Source organism: Macaca mulatta, chromosome 6 (assembly GCF_049350105.2).
Source record: "Macaca mulatta isolate MMU2019108-1 chromosome 6, T2T-MMU8v2.0, whole genome shotgun sequence".
Taxonomy (NCBI): Eukaryota; Metazoa; Chordata; class Mammalia; order Primates; family Cercopithecidae; genus Macaca; species Macaca mulatta.
The window spans coordinates 37,014,903-37,031,006 of record NC_133411.1 but is presented as its reverse complement, the minus strand read 5'-3'; the positions used below and the strand labels follow the sequence as shown (position 1 = coordinate 37,031,006).

General features: G+C 41.1%; 1 protein-coding gene across 1 annotated transcript in view; it reads left to right on the top strand.

Moving 5' to 3' along the window:
* The window catches only part of UGT3A1 (UDP glycosyltransferase family 3 member A1), a 43,350-nt gene that overhangs the window by 20,748 nt on the left and 6,498 nt on the right, over positions 1–16,104 (top strand). The window contains exons 3-4 of the mRNA XM_001093373.5: positions 7,732–7,846; positions 9,942–10,473. Of these exons, the coding sequence (XP_001093373.3) occupies positions 7,732–7,846; positions 9,942–10,473 (647 nt within the window). The remainder of the gene's footprint in view (positions 1–7,731; positions 7,847–9,941; positions 10,474–16,104) is intronic.

Below are 16,104 nucleotides of genomic sequence, written 5' to 3'. Positions count from 1 at the left end.
ATCTCTGTAGAGTGCAATATTGCTTTGGTTTTCTGTTTTTCCAGATACAGGTCATTTTAGTGACTTCTTTTTTTTTTTTGAGACGGAGTCTCGCTCTGTCACCCAGGCTGGAGTGCAGTGGCCGGATCTCAGCTCACTGCAAGCTCCGCCTCCCGAGTTCACGCCATTCTTCTGCCTCAGCCTCCCGAGTAGCTGGGACTACAGGCGTCCGCCACATCGCCCGGCTAGTTTTTTGTATTTTTTTTTTTTTAGTAGAGACGGGGTTTCACCGTGTTAGCCAGGATGGTCTCGATCTCCTGACCTCGTGATCCACCCGTCTCGGCCTCCCAAAGTGCTGGGATTACAGGCTTGAGCCACCGCGCCCGGCCCATTTTAGTGACTTCTACCTGGACTTTCCAACCATGATAGTTTACACTCCACACTTCAGGGGAGCAGCATGATTATTCTGCCACTGCTGAGTATATCTATTCCAATTACACATTTCAAATCTGGGGAAATAATCACAATCAGTTTGGGGAATTAGACCCTTGGAATTAGGGTCTGATTTCAAGATCTAATGTTCAGTAGTCTCTTGAAAAATATAATTATTTTATTTCCCCAGTGCATAGCCACACTGGTAAAAAGCTGTAGGTTCCTTTGGAGAAGGCTGGAGAGGGGGTAACAGTATATATTTCTGGTAGTGTAGTGGGGTATTTTCCCAAGGGACCTTGCCTCCTCTTTGTTCCAGGGCTTTTGTGTCTATAGATTGTCTGAGGTCTGTGTGTTTGAACTGAAGTTATACTTTTGTTTAATCTATTTAGGACTCCTTTGCTTGTACCAATCAAGTAACAATTTTGTAAACTTCTCATTTTCTTTTCTTTTTGGGACGTCATGATGAAGTAGCTAATGCTCTAGGTCTCCATGAATCAGATTATTCTAATTATTGCTTTGACTCTACTATTCCTCATGGTAACCATGCCTACCTTGATTTTGGTGCTTAAGTGCTACCACTTGACCCCAGCCACCCCAAGATGCAATTAACTCCATTATATTTAGGGATCCCACTTCAATGGCATCATAATTTCCGACCATGAAGAAGAACAAACAGAGCTCTCACCCCTTGCAAACTCACACTCATGGTGAAAAAAAATGTGTCCTCTTGTTCTGTTTCCTTCCTGCACTGGGTTAGCAGGCCTTACATCTTCATTTCCCTAAGCTGTTTGATACTTTTCAGGGTACCAAGGCAGATCTGGCATTTTATTTTTATTTAGTGTAGGCCACCCTTTCATCCATGTTTAATTTAATTAACCAAACAGATCCCCTTTTAACCTATTGAGCTACAATGATGAATCAAGAATCTCTGTCTAGTGCCTCATATCAATAAATTCAATCTAATCAAACTTTACATGCCTTTCACCATTACCTCACATACTCTCCTACACATGTACCCCAGATTTTTGTCATACATATTGTTCTTTTGGTGTATAGTGAAACTTCTTATGGGTAACCTTTGACACTTCCTTGAGCTTGAGTCTATTTTTGAATCTAAAAGTAAAGAGGGATGCTAAAACAGTATCTTTCAGCAAAATAACTGAAAGAGACTGTACAGTTTCTCATGCAAATGAGATTAACTTCTCCAGATAGGTGTAGGAAAGTTGCTTCTACTGATAAAGAAGATTCAACAGAAGTTAGGGGTTCAATAGCCCCAGATTCATAGGATCTGCCCATATGTCCCCATCTCAATTTTTAGGATCTCATTTCCCAATCATTGCCTGGACTTCAACAGAAAATACCTTGCAAGGTGGGGAATTAAATTTCTTTATAATTCAGTCTCAGGAGGAGACTGGGTTTGATTTTCAGAAACATTCAACTCAGTAGCTGTAGGAGATTTTTTTTTTTTAGGGCAGACAAAGAAGCTTTCAGGTCATTAATGTGGAGATGGAGCTTGGAATTTAAAGCCTTGACCTCATTCTTTTCTTTCTGTGCTTTCTCTATCAAATTAGGAGAAACCAGCTATACTCATTATACTCATGAGTTTGATTTAAATATCCCAGAACATTGCCTTTTAGAAACATTTGCTTAGGAGTACCCAATGATGATATTTTGCCACATATCTATTGCCACCTAATGCCACAGGATGAGTGCCCTCTTTAACACTGAAAAGAGTTATTGACTTCAAACATAATCAATATTTGAATCACTTGGTCCTTATAATAGAGAACCAATCCTAGGAAATCAGAATCTTAGGAAATCAGAAAAACAGTATCAATTGGAGACACACACACCCACACCCACACGCACACGTATTTCAAGGACTTGGTTTACATAATTTGAGGTGTTAGCAAGTCCAACATCTATAGGTCAGGTAGGCAGGCTGGAAAGTCTCAAGCAAGATCTGATGTTGCAGTCTTGAAGCAGAATTTATTTTTCCTCTGGGAAACCTCAGGGTTTTTTGTTTGTTTTTAAAACCTCTCAACTGATTGGTTAAGACCCACTACATTATTGAGGATAATCTATCTTACGTAAAGTCAACTGATTGTAGATAATAAGCATGCTATAAAATATTTTCATATCAACACCTAGATTAGTGTTTGATTAAATAACCATGTACTCTATCCTAGCCAAGCTTACAAATAAAACTAACCATCAGAGAAGAAAATTTGGAGTGCTCTATTTTATGGCTTCCTTCTCTACTTGTGAAAAAATCTTTGAAGTACAGCTCTGGACTTGAGGGTGGTGCTCTTCTTTCTGAGTCACATCTCTACTTTGGTATCTGAGTGCTATGTGGAGGGGTGGGCAGTAGGCATAGGTCTCCTTGCTTTCCTCCCCCAGCAGGAAACCTCACACTTACAAGGTGGGTCATGGTTAAGTGGCACCCCAGTATTCGCAACACTGCTGTGCCCAAGGTAGAGCTCATGCTTCACAAGTGGGGGCGGGTTGGTAGAAGGGAGTCCCTACCTCCTGGACACATTTGGCCAGAACTTAGCTGCAGCAACAGGTAGAAGAGGGCAGGATGAGAAATGTTTACATCCTGCTCCTCCCAGAAAAATAACTCTCTGGCTGAGAGCTGGGGTAGGGGCAAGAGAGAGGGAGCCTGCATTCTTGGCTGCAGTTTGGGAGTTGGTGGGAGCAGTCAGAGGAAGTCGGCCTCTCAGAGTTGGTTGAGTAAAGGGAGACAGTGGGTGTTCATTCAAATACCACAGACCCTAGGCTCAGTTTTCAGTGAATTTTTGTAGATTTTCTTGAATAAATATTTCTTCTTTTTCTGTATGCCCTAGAACAATGTCCAGCATTTGTGTGTGTGTGAGTGGGTGTGTGTGTGGTTTTCACCAGTTTTGGTATGAACAGTGTCTGAAGAGTTACTCATGCTATTATGCTGGGAATGGAATGCTGGTAATGATGGAGCATTGTTAAACTTACCAGGCAATTCTTCTCAGGAATGTAACTGAAGCACCATGCCTTCTACTTTGTGTGTGGCAATGGCACATCCCTTTTTGTGAGTTCCTTTTTATATATAGTATGTCTTGAATAAGTGCACCTTGTGTATGTCTTGAATGATGGTGCTTGATGAATCTCCTCCAAGGAGGACATCTTCATTGTAATGTCATAACTGCTCCTGGATATGGTTGGATATGGTGGTGGTCTTCCTGGCAGTGATTGTGGGCCAGGATATTAAGGTTCCCCACAGTGAGCCAGTTACAGGTGATTTATGGCCTTTTAAAGATAAAAATAAAGGGAAACTGACTGAGATCCTATTGAAATAGGCCTTGAATGGAGCATATTTGCAAATCTATGGTTGCAAAATATTAGTTAGTTAGTATTCAAATGTAGTAAGCAATTTTTAATAACCATGGGTATGAGGTTCTAAATGTGATGGATCCTGGCATTAAGGCTATAGTAAAATGTTGTGAGGCATCATTAATTCTTGCTAGGTTTAAAAATAGTCCAATGTGGGCTTTTAAAGGGAGAAAGAATGGAGACAATCAACCCTTTTCTAAACAGATCTTTCATAATGGAGTTTAATCCTTAGAGGCCCTGTTTTAATCTGTTTTGGACAGTGTTAATAATTTTAATATGTTGAAGCAGATCCACAGCATCCCTTTTTGTTAAGCCAATTCTAAGTGCCAAAGAAATAATTTTATGTTAGTTTTTTAATTGTTAGATAGGAGTAGCCATGCCCAGAATGGAATGGAGTATTTTAGGAAATGAGTCTTAAGACTATGGAGTACTGATATGGTTTGGCTGTGTCCCCACCCAAATCTTATCTTGAATTCCCACGTGTTGTGGGATGGACCTGGTGGGAGGTAACTGAATCATGGAGACAGTTCCTGTGCTGTTCTTGTGATAGGGAATAAGTCTCATGAGATTTGATGGCTTTTTTCTTTTTCTTTTTTTTTTTTTTGAGATGCAGTCTCGCTCTGTCACCAGGCTGGAGTGCAGTGGCGCTATCTCAGATCACTGCAACCTCCGCCTCTCAGGTTCAAGTAATTCTCCTGCCTCAGCCTCCTGAGTAGCTGGGACTACAGGTGCGTGCCACCATGCCTAGCTAATTTTTTTGTATTTTTAGTAGAGGCAGGGTTTCACCATATTAGCCAGGATGGTCTTGATCTCCTGACCTCATGATCCACCTGCCTCAGCCTCCCAAAGTGCTGGGATTACAGGCATGAGCCACCACGCCCAGCTGAGATATGATGGTTTTATAAGGGAGAGTTTCCCTGGGCAAGTTCTCTCTCTCTTTGCCTGCTGCTACCCATGTAAGACATGACTTGCTCTTCCTTGCCTTCTGCCATGATTGTGAGGTCTCTTCAGTCGTGTGGAACTGTAAGTCTATTAAATCCTTTTTCCTGAATAAATTACCCAGTTTCAAGTAGGTCTATTGGGAGAACCCACTCCCGATGTTTAACATGGGTTCTTTTCTATTTCCCAAGTGTCTCGGCTGGGTTGAGAAATAAAGGGAAAGAGCACAAGAGAGAGAAATTTAAAGCTGGGTGTCCGGGGGAGACATCATATGTCGGCAAGATCCGTGATGTTCCCCGAGCCGTAAAACCACGAAGTTTTTATTAGCGATTTTCAAAAGGGGAGGGAGTGCATGAATAGGGTGTGGGTCACAGAGATCCCATACTTCACAAGGTAATAAAATGTCACAAAGCAAATGGAGGCAGGGAGAGAGAACAGGACCACTGGATGAGGTAAAATTAAAATTGCTAATGAAGTTTTGGGCACGCATTGTCTTTGATAACCTCTTATCAAGAAACAGGGTTTGAGTGCAGATAACCTGTCTGACTAAAATTTATTAGGTGCGAATTTTTGTCCACCTGATAAGCCTGGGAGCACTACAGGAGACCGGGGCTTACTTCATCCCATCGGCTTCGACCATAAAAGACGGGACGCCTTATATAGGCTTACCTATATAAGGCCGTCTATAGGCTTACCTTCAGGGCGTATTCTCTTTCTCAGGGATGTTCCTTGCTGAGAAAAAGAATTCAGCAATATTTCTCCTATTTGCTTATGAAAGAGAAGGAATATAGCTCTGTTTTCGTCCAGCTCACCGGCGGCCAGTTCAAAGTTACCTCTCTTGTTCCCTGAACATCGCTGTTATCCTGTTCTTTTTTAAAGATGCCCAAATTTCATATTCAAACACACATGCTCTACAAACAATTTGTGCAGCTGACACAGTCACAGGGTCCTGAGGCGACATTCATCCTCCTCAGCTTACAAAGAAGATGACAGGATTAAGAGATTAAAGTAAAGACAGGCATAGGAAATCACAAGGATATTCATTGGGGAAGTGATAAGTGTCCATGAAATCTTCACAATTTATGTTCAGAAATTACAGTAAAGACAGGGGTAAGAAATTATAAAAGTATTAATTTGGGGAACTAATAAATGTCCATGAAATCTTCATAATTTATGTTCTTCTGCTGTGGCTTCAGCCGGTCCCTCCGTTCGGGGTCCCTGACTTCCCACAACATAGGTCTTTATCAGTAGCATGAAAACAGACTAATACAGGTATTTGGTACCAACGCTTAAGATGGGGCATATATGTTTGCCCTCTATATTATATTGGATAACTCCTTAAGAGTATAGAAGTGATATTACTTAAATTTAGTGAAATATTCTGATATACCTGTAACTTTTGCCCCATTGTTGATTAAGGTTATTATGGTTTGCATGGGTGTATTCGATCTGATGTTAATCTAGAACTTATAATGTAGGGAGAAAACAGCCAATCAGTGTCCTTTAATTTTTCTGTAAAAATAAATGTTAGATTTCCAAAAGGTTAAGTTGTAGACCTTTGTTTTAGTTTTTGTTCTTGCATCCCACCTGTCCCCCTCCCCACCCCTTCTGGCTAACCTAATTCTCTCTTTCTCTTTTTGGTTGTTATCAGGTGTACTTTTGTGGTGGTGGGTGGGTGTCGTTTCTAACATGCTCATCTTTGTAAGTTTCTTTCTGAGAGAGTTCCAGTGAGTATCAGCAAGGTTAGAGACCTTCTTTCTGGTAATTTTGAGAGACCGAAGGCTTAAATTGGGTTTGAAAGAACTCTTTGGCTGTACATTGTTGTCATGGGTGCTTTTCCTGATAACTCTGTTCATCTGGAGCATTTTTAGCTTTAGAGATATAATCAGCAATACAAGCAAATACATTTTCTGAGGTCCCAGTGGACCATCTATTTTTAGGATTGTGGATGTGAGCATGCCATGCAATGACTGCCATTCTTCACACCATTTGGTGGGATCATATATTGCACTGATGTCAGTCTTAACCCTGAGTGCTCTTTACAATGATGTGTGTCTGGGAGGTAATATCTGATTGGGACACATAACCAGTGCTCATAGGGTAAGAGTTATTCAACTGATTTAGTGTCAGCCACAGCTCCTGCTGTAATTGAGAAACACAATTCCATCTGAGTCATACAGATAGCTTTGGTTTGAGACACATCACCCAGAGCTACTGAAAAGAGGGTCCCAATTTGTCATTCCTGTCTCACAATGCAAATTATTGAAACTTCTGATTGAAACTTGAATTGAGGTGAGGATTTTCCCACTTTGGCCTGGCTTGCTTGGTTTGAAGTTCTCATTAGTAACAAGGGAGAATGAGTTGAAGTTTTCTTCTTAGTTTGCCTACTTCACAGAAAGTGAAGTAGGAGCTGAGACTGGAAAGGAGTCAGCAGTCGAACTCCAAGAATGGAGTCAGACTTCTTATTACACATGGGTGATGGGGGAGGGGTGGGACTGGTAAATATAGTGAAGGGAACTACCATTTTTAAATTTTGCCCTTTAGAACTTTTTGACTTAATAAAAACCTATTTGTAGGTATCATTTTAAATAATGAAAATGAATTTTTCTGAAAGAGAAAAGAGTATGGGCTCTGAAATCAATCTGACCTATATTTAAAAACAAGCCCTACAGGTCATTATGTGTGCAAAGGAGACAAATTACCTCACACTGCATTACTCTCTATTGTCTCATCTATAAGTGTAATAGCTGTTCCTTTAAATAAAAACTTTAAGTGGAAACTTTTATAACTTTAAATTGAATAAAAGTGCCTGGATAATGATAAAGTCTCAACATTATCAGGTTGTGCAATAGAATGAATGAAAAAGAAAAACAAAACCAAATCAACATAAAACTTTAAAAGTAAACATTTCCATAAATGTAAAATTAATAGAATAAAACTTTAATATCATCATGATAATGTTAATCCATGTTGTATGATATATTTACCTTTTTTAACCAATTGGTATTTTCTTAGATATTAAAGAGGAGGAAAAATCATACCAAGTTATCAGGTGGTTTTTACCTGAAGATAATCAAAAAAGAATTACGAAGCATTTCAATAGCTACATAGAAACAGCATTGGATGGCAGGTAACTTCTTTTTATTCTATGAAGCAAAGAGTCACTATTTTAGTAATACAAATGAATAGAGAGATGCATCATATTTGGAGTGAGTTTTAGAGAAATGGATGGGTGGGTGATGGATAGATGGAGGAATAGATGATATGTGAGTGGATGAATGGATAGATGGATGAATGGTTGGATAATTGAGGGGATGGAGAAATAGAGGACAGGTGGGTGGTCAGGTGGATACAGTAGACAAGGTTTGCATTCCCAACAATTGAGTCTATATTGTCCTTCTTCTACCATAAAGATTCTATAGAAAGCAGGAGATTGCTCCTCTGAGCCTTCCTTACAACACTTCATGTATAATCTTTGTATGCATTCTCCCCAATAAAGAAGCTAGGATCTTCAACTCTTTTGTTTGTCAAGAAAAAAGAAACACCTATTCTCACTTATTTTCCCTCCTTTGTCCTTTCATAAATTCACCAGTGGAGAAAACTCTTATGAATATTGATTTTTCACACCTTGAACCTTCACCTTTTAAACTCCTTAAAGATAATCAAATACCTGGATCGTACACAATGAGAGATGAGCCTGAGACTTTTTGACCTCACCTGGAATACAAGGAATCTCCTTCATCTGCCACATAAAAGAGGAGAAACACAAATCCATGCCATTTTTAGTTAATTATAGTGGCTTCATCCTCTTTGCTTTCCTTGAAAATTCTACTCAGTAGTCAAGGTAGTGCTCAAATCTAATTATTCCATAAAGCTTGCTTCCTCACTCAAGCTGGAAGACCACATGCTCTCCTCCACAGATCTGGTATATAGCACTCATTTGATACTTAGTCTATGGCATCTTGTGTTGTTATACATTTTTAAAGTGTATGTCTTGTCTCTTTTCTTCCAGCTTGATTTCTTTGAAGACAGGTTCCAGATACATGTTAAATATTGACTAAGTTACTGGGATCAGTGCCTTCCTGTGATTTTTTCAATTTATTTACTTGAAATATGATTAATGTTATACTTTTGAGAAGTTTATACTGTATACATTGAATTTATCCACAATATTTAAAAATCATTCTTTATGTAAAATCTTTTTAAAAAATGAAATAGTGGATAATTTCAGAGAATCATCATTGTTGTAATTTAAAGTTGATTCTTAAGAACAGGCAGAGATCTACATGTCACTCATGAGTTCTAAACCTGTAGGCCTTCTTTATGTGAAGTGACAGGCTTGCTGGGCTATTGCTTCTTCCTTTCTTTATGTGATTAGGAGGTCTGTGGTCTCCAGAGCACCTGTACCTATTACCACTGCTCAGGAACTTCTTCATCTATTCTTCTGGATTCTATACAAACAGGATCATTTTCTATGCAAGCAATGATGGGAAGACATTGAAGGGCAGTAGCTTCTGGAATAGTGACATAGGCAAGAGTCTTAACTAGGTGTCAGTAAAACTTTAGCATTATTTTATATGAATGTTCCAGCCAGCATGAAGTGAAAAGACTGATAATAAACTTCAAACCAGGCTTTCATTTTTATTTGTTTTTTACTACTTAACTCCTAGGCTAGGAAGACGAATCTCATTTCAGCTGAGATTTTGGATTCTAATATTGTGATCAAAATGTTCACTGCACGAGACAATCTGTCAAATGCAAGATACACAGTATTTTTTAAAAAGACTACGTCATCAATAGTTAAGGAGCCTGTCAAATTACTTACATAGATTTCTGGAGAAAAGATAGTCACTCACAAAAAGTCAGTATATAAATGAGGGTTAACAGAGCATCACAGGATTTATAAAGGAGACATAGAACTCTGAGACCTGCTATAGTCAGAGTTGGCTCCCAGAGTAGAAGGACATTGAATTGGCATTGATGGTGGGTGGGAATTGGGTCAGGGGAGGAAATAGGATGGGAGCAAGTGGGGACATTTTAGAGAGCAGAAGTATCTGGACCAGAGTGACCAGAGCTGAGAGTATTTGTTGAAACATTGTAGAATGGGTGGATGGATACTGGTTATATTCTTACATACCTGAAATATTTTTTTGAGTCCAACATTCTCCCAAATACTGTAAAATTATACTTTCCCAAATATTTACTATTTATTTTCTTTATTACAGAGACGAATTTGAAGGCCTTCTAAAGTTAATGGAAATATTTGGGATTCAATGTAGTTATTTGCTAAGCAGAAAGGATATAATGGATTCCTTAAAGAATGAGAACTTTGATCTGGTATTTGTTGAAGCATTTGATTTCTGTTCTTTCCTGATTGCTGAGAAGCTTGTGAAACCATTTGTGGCCATTCTTCCCACCAGATTTGGCTCTTTGGAATTTGGGCTACCAAGCCCCTTGTCTTATGTTCCAGTATTCCATTCCTTGTTGACTGATCACATGGACTTCTGGGGCCGAGTGAAGAATTTTCTGATGTTCTTTAGTTTCTCCAGAAGCCAATGGGACTTGCTGTCTACATTTGACAACACCATCAAGGAGCATTTCCCAGAAGGCTCTAGGCCAGTTTTGTCTCATCTTCTACTGAAAGCAGAGTTGTGGTTTGTTAACTCTGATTTTGCCTTTGATTTTGCCCGGCCCCTGCTTCCCAACACTGTTTATGTTGGAGGCTTAATGGAAAAACCTATTAAACCAGTACCACAAGTAAGTAAACCCTCAGCATTCAGTTTGGGATTCACATAGAGTCCTTGGGTGCATAGTTGGTGGCTGCCACCCGCCAGTGGATTCCTGAAGTTGAAGTAGGGATTGGCAAGGGAGGCACCTAGCGTATGTTCTTAAAGGAAGTGCTGACTTTCAGAGTTTGGCAAGTACAGTGTCAGGTCTTGCAGGATCCTGAGATAGAAGATTTCCTTAAATTGGCTCTTCTCTTGCCATGCCCTGGACTTAGAATCAGTGAGATGAACCCTTCAATTAAAGTTGCCATTTTAATTTTTATTTTGTGTGATTATGTGTAAAATAAATATGTAGTTAGTGCCGATTACATGCAATAATTGTTAAGGAGATGAGCTACTCACAGCGAAACAGACAACACTGTGGATTCGGAGTAAGCAGGGTGGGACTGCATGGGACTGACAGCAAGAACGGACAGTGGTATCTCCAGTGTTCCCTGCCTGTAGAGCCCTGGCTCCTGGCTCCACCTAGACTTTCTGACTTGATTTGTCTGGAGTGGGCCCCTGCTATTGTAATTTGTAAATGCTGCCGGGTGATTCAAACGCACAGTGCAGACTCAGAACCACTGCTATAGAAGGTTTTCAAAGGGAGGAGAACTCAAATGAGTTGGCTGCCTGTTGCCTCTGAGCACTGGGTTCCCATTTTACAGAAATCATCATATTTAGTATCTTGCCCTCTATAAGGAGGTGTGGTCATCTTCATTTTAATTAATGGAGGAGGACAGAAGCACAGGTGATGTAGGTGACCTTGCCACCACTGTGTAGTGCAGAGGCCCCCAAGACCCTGGATTGGGCCTGGACTTTCCAGGTACCAAAGTGACTATTCTTCCTCTCCTGATCTTACATTGAGTAAGCAGGAAGAGTTGGGGAATGATCTATGGATGAGATGGGCTTTGCATTAGTGGTAGGTGTATTTAGGAATGGAGCTGGGAGGGAAAGCACCCCAGGTCAGAGAGCAGGGGACCTAACGTGTGGAGGTGCAAGTGAGATGGCCATAACACTGGGTTCTCTGGGTGACGCTGGCTAGATTAGTGTAGTAGAAGATTTGTTTGCATTAATAAAACCATGGGGATTTAGGCGAGGTCTTAGCTACTGGGAGGGTGGGTCAGGTCTTGGCGTTGGGGCAGCTGTGGAAATTGTTAAGAAGAGAATAAAGGGAGTTGAGATTATGAGATAACAGATGCTTATTTTCAAATATTTTTTCTCTTTTTGATTATTTTAATTGCAGTCAAATATATATAATATAAAATATACCACTTTAACCATTTTTAAGGGTATGCTTCAGTGGCATTGAGTACATTTATATTGTTGTGTAACTATCATTACCATCTGTCTCCAGAACTTTTTTTTATCTTCCAAAATTGAAACTTCCTGTGGATTAAACAATATGTTAAATAGAATGAGCATTTGACTCAGCCGTCAAAGATGCGATTCAGAATAAAGTGGTTTCCATTTTTTCTTAGAGGTGCCATACCCACCCCACATTCCGACAACTACAGGCATGAGCAGTGCACAGCACCTCCCCTCTTATCCCCTACCTTCCCACCTCGGTACCTGGCTGTGTCCACAGCATGAACAAGCCATTCCCAACAGCTACAAGGGGTGGGAAAAAAGTGAGGCTGCCATTGTGGCCCCATGAACCAGCTGGCCAGCGCCTCCCAGTGGGACTTTTTCTCCCCTGGCCAAGGAGTTCAGCCTGGCCTGAACTGGGGGAAGGCTATAGTGATTAAAGGAACCTATTTGCACAGAGCAAGAGGTTCTTTCCCCAGGACCTCCCCCTTTTGCCCCTTAAGCTGTGTTTTTCTTTCTTTTATTTTTTTCGTTTTCTAAGCGAGAGGGTTCCTTTTCCCAGCACGCTGCTCCTGATAGAGAAAATAATGGAGGAGCGACCCCTGCTGGCTGATAACTGCAAATTCGGCAGGGCCCATTTGAGACAATCTGAACAGACACATGCAACCCCTGAAATCTGTTTTTGTCCCAAACTCAATTCCAGGTTTCAGGCTGAGGCCCTAGAAAGGAAAACCTGATTTGAGGGATCAAAAGTCAGGCAACAGGCACAATGTAAATGGGCAGGACCAATTCCTGCTGACTAAACCCCCACTTCATGGAGGGAGGCTATTCTCCATGGCATAAATGAGGCCCAGGGAACTCAAAGGTTTTCAACAGCAGGGGAAATAGAGGCATAGGTGAGGGGAGATAATTCCTATTCTCTAGTCCCACCCTGATTCATGGGTGCAGACCACAATGGCACCTGTGGGTGGCATCCATGAGGTTGCCAGGACTCAGGGACAACAGATGGAAGAGAAAGTCCCTTGCTTTCTCTCTCCCTCACACCCTGAGTTTTCGTTGAAAGAAGGAAGGGAAATGAGGGACACCTCTATTTCCCTGTCTTTCAGAATGGGCAGCCAGCTCTCTTCACCACCCCCAGCTTATTCTCCTCTGGAGTGTATCTTGAACCACTGAGACTGCTTTGACCCTCAGAATCTGGAGGAAAAACACCTCATAGCCCTCAAAACAAAGGTTTGGCCAAATTATGAAGGACTGGCTTGGTCTCAGGAAGGAACCATTCATTTTGATACCATCTAGCAGCTGGACCTTTTCTGTAGACGTGAGGACAAATAGTCTGAGGCCCCATATGTGCAGGTTTTCTATACCTTGCAGGGAAATCTAGACCCTTGCTGTCAGTGTAGGATTGATCCAGCCCTCCTGCTTGTCATTTCAGGAGAGGCTGCAAAGGGCAATTCCAGGGAACTAAAGAAACAAATCCCAGAGGCACTCCCAACAGGGGAGCCAGCTCCCTCCAGCTCTGCTCCTCTGGGTCCACCTCAACCTCCCTGTCCAGCTTCAATCTCTCGCTTGCCTAATCCTAGAAATCCTCACCCTAGACAAGCCCCAGTCTCACTCCTGCCCTTCCAATAGATGCCTGGTGAATTTGGCCTCAGTAAGGTCCAGGTCCCCTTCCCCCTACAGGACTTAAAGTAAATTAAGGGGGATTTTGGTAAGTTTTCGCATGACCCTGACAGATATATAGAGGTTTACCAGAATTTAACCCAAGTATTTGAACTCTCTTGGAGAGATGTTGTGTTACTTTTGAATCAGATCCTGATGGAACACTGAGAAGCAGTCTGCTCTGCAAGTAGCTGAGAGATTTGGGGATGAACTTTGTTTCACATATAGTATCAGGAAAGGGGGCAAACTTTATCCAACTGGAAGAGACGCAGTACCAGTAAATGACCCTGGATGGGATCCCAGTGATGAGATGGGAGACTGGAAGAGAAGACACTTTCAGGTGTGCATCATGGAGGGATTAGGTGGGACTAGGACCAAGCCTCTTGATTATAGCAAGCTATCTATGATAGAACAAGGATTTAATGAAAATCCCACTGCCTTCTTGGAGAGGCTAAGAGGGGCCTTGGTAAAGCACACCTCTCTATCTTCTGGTTCAGTCAAGTGACAACTAATTCTGAAGAATAAATTTATTACTCAGGCAGCCCCTGATATGAGGAGGAAGTTGCAGAAATGGGCCTGGGACCAGATAGTACTTTAGAGGACTAACTGAAAGTGGCCACCTTGGCCTTTTACAATAGAGATGGGGGGACACAAGAAAGAGGCAAAAGCCTTAATGGTCGTGCAAGCCCAGAAAGCCCAGAATTCCCAGGGTACACTTGTTAACTGCTACAGATGTGGCAAGAACAGTTATTTCTCTTCTAAAGTTGAACTGCTTCTATACAAGGTTTAATTTCTTCCACCAGGGTGAAACAGCTCAAAGCACAATGTTATCAATATTTTGACTTGTTATTTCTGTGATCTTTGGCACTAGATTATTTTCTTGTATAATACACATGTTTAACTCATGCATACTTAACCTTATAAAACTTGGTTTTTCATCTCACCTAGAGGCCATCAAACTGCAAATCGTCAGGCAACCGGAGCCTCAGGGACAATGGCTCCCTTTTGCAAGGACTCTTAGATAAACCTCTGGGAGGAATCTGACTGCTGTTTTCTCCAAAACAATGCCCCCTGTCAGCAAAAATTAGCTAAGATTGGCCATCATTCATATTCTAATGGCAGTTAGATGTGCCTCTTCAGAGAGGGGAGTTGATACTGCTAGGAGACAGGGAAATACTGGGTAGAAGAGGGCAGTTCCTTGGCAAAGGTCCCACCTTCAAGCCTGGAAACCTCTGGCCCTAACTGAGAACATGCATTCCTGTTTTCACACAAAAAAGTTGCCTTTTGGCTCTCCACATGCCCCTGTCCTGTACCCATATAAACCTCAGACCTCAGGTTCCAGAAGCAGATGAAAAGTAGATGAACAGGAGAGCAGAAGAATGGCATAATGGTGTGGCAGAGAGAAAAGGAGAATCTGAACACCAAGAGGAGTTCAGCTGGGGGTGATTGGAGAGGAAATTGGCCACTGGACGGCTGAACTCCAGGAAGACCATCTTCCCATTCCATCTCCTTTCCAGCTCCCCATCCATCCCACCTTCACCACTCAATAAAACCCCCACATTCACTACCCTCAAGTCCATGTGTGACCTGGTTCTTCCTGGATGCCTGAGAAGAACCTGGATACCAAGAGAGCATTGAGCTGGTTAACACTTAAGCTGTCTGAGGATAGCAAAGCTAAAAGAGTGCACTGTAACACACACCATGCTCACTTGGGCTTTAGGAGTTGCAGGCACCCACCCTTATGCACCGCTGTGGGGCTGGAGCCCCAAAGCACTCACCCAGGCTCCTGCACCTGCCCATCTGCATGCTCCCCCTACCATAAGGAGTTTGAGCAGCAGCGGAGGCTGCGGCCAAACTGACAAGCTACACCCTTGTCACATATCCTGCGAGGGAACTTTCCCATTTCGCTGTCATCAAAATTTATTTGACCATAATGCAAAAGTCTATTTCTGGGCTCTCTCTTCTATTCCACTGGTCCATGTGTCTATCTTTATGGCAGTACTACACTACTCGGATTACTGTAACTTTGTAATATGTTTTGAAATCAGCAAGTGTGAGAACTCCTTCTCTGCTCTTTTTCAATATTGTTTTGACTATTCAGGGTTCTTGATAGTTCTTATACATTTTAGAATGATTTTTCTGTTGCAAAAGAAGTTATTGGGATTTTGATAGGATTTGTATAGAATATGTACATCCCTTTGGATTGTACATATTTGACATCTTAATAAGTGTCCCAATTCATGAAGCCAGAATGCCTTTCCATTTTTTGTGTATGTCTTTAATTTCTTTCAGCAAAATTTTGATGTTTTCAATGTACAATCTTTCACCTCCTTGGTTAAGTTTATTTCATTCTTTCTGATGTTATTGTTGATGAAATTGCTTTCCTAATTTCTTTTTTGAATTGTTCATTGCTAATGTATAGAAATGCAGCTGACTTTAGAGACTTGATTTTTTTCCCTTCCATTTTGCTGAATTTGTTTATTAGTTCTAACAGATTTTTAATTTTTAGTATGTGTGTATATTATCTTTAAGGTTTTCAATATATAGAATCATGTTATCTGCCATTATTTCTTCAAATAGCCTTTCTTTCCCTTTCATTTTCTCTCATAGTGCATATATTGATCCACATGATGATGTCCTATTGTCCCTTACATTT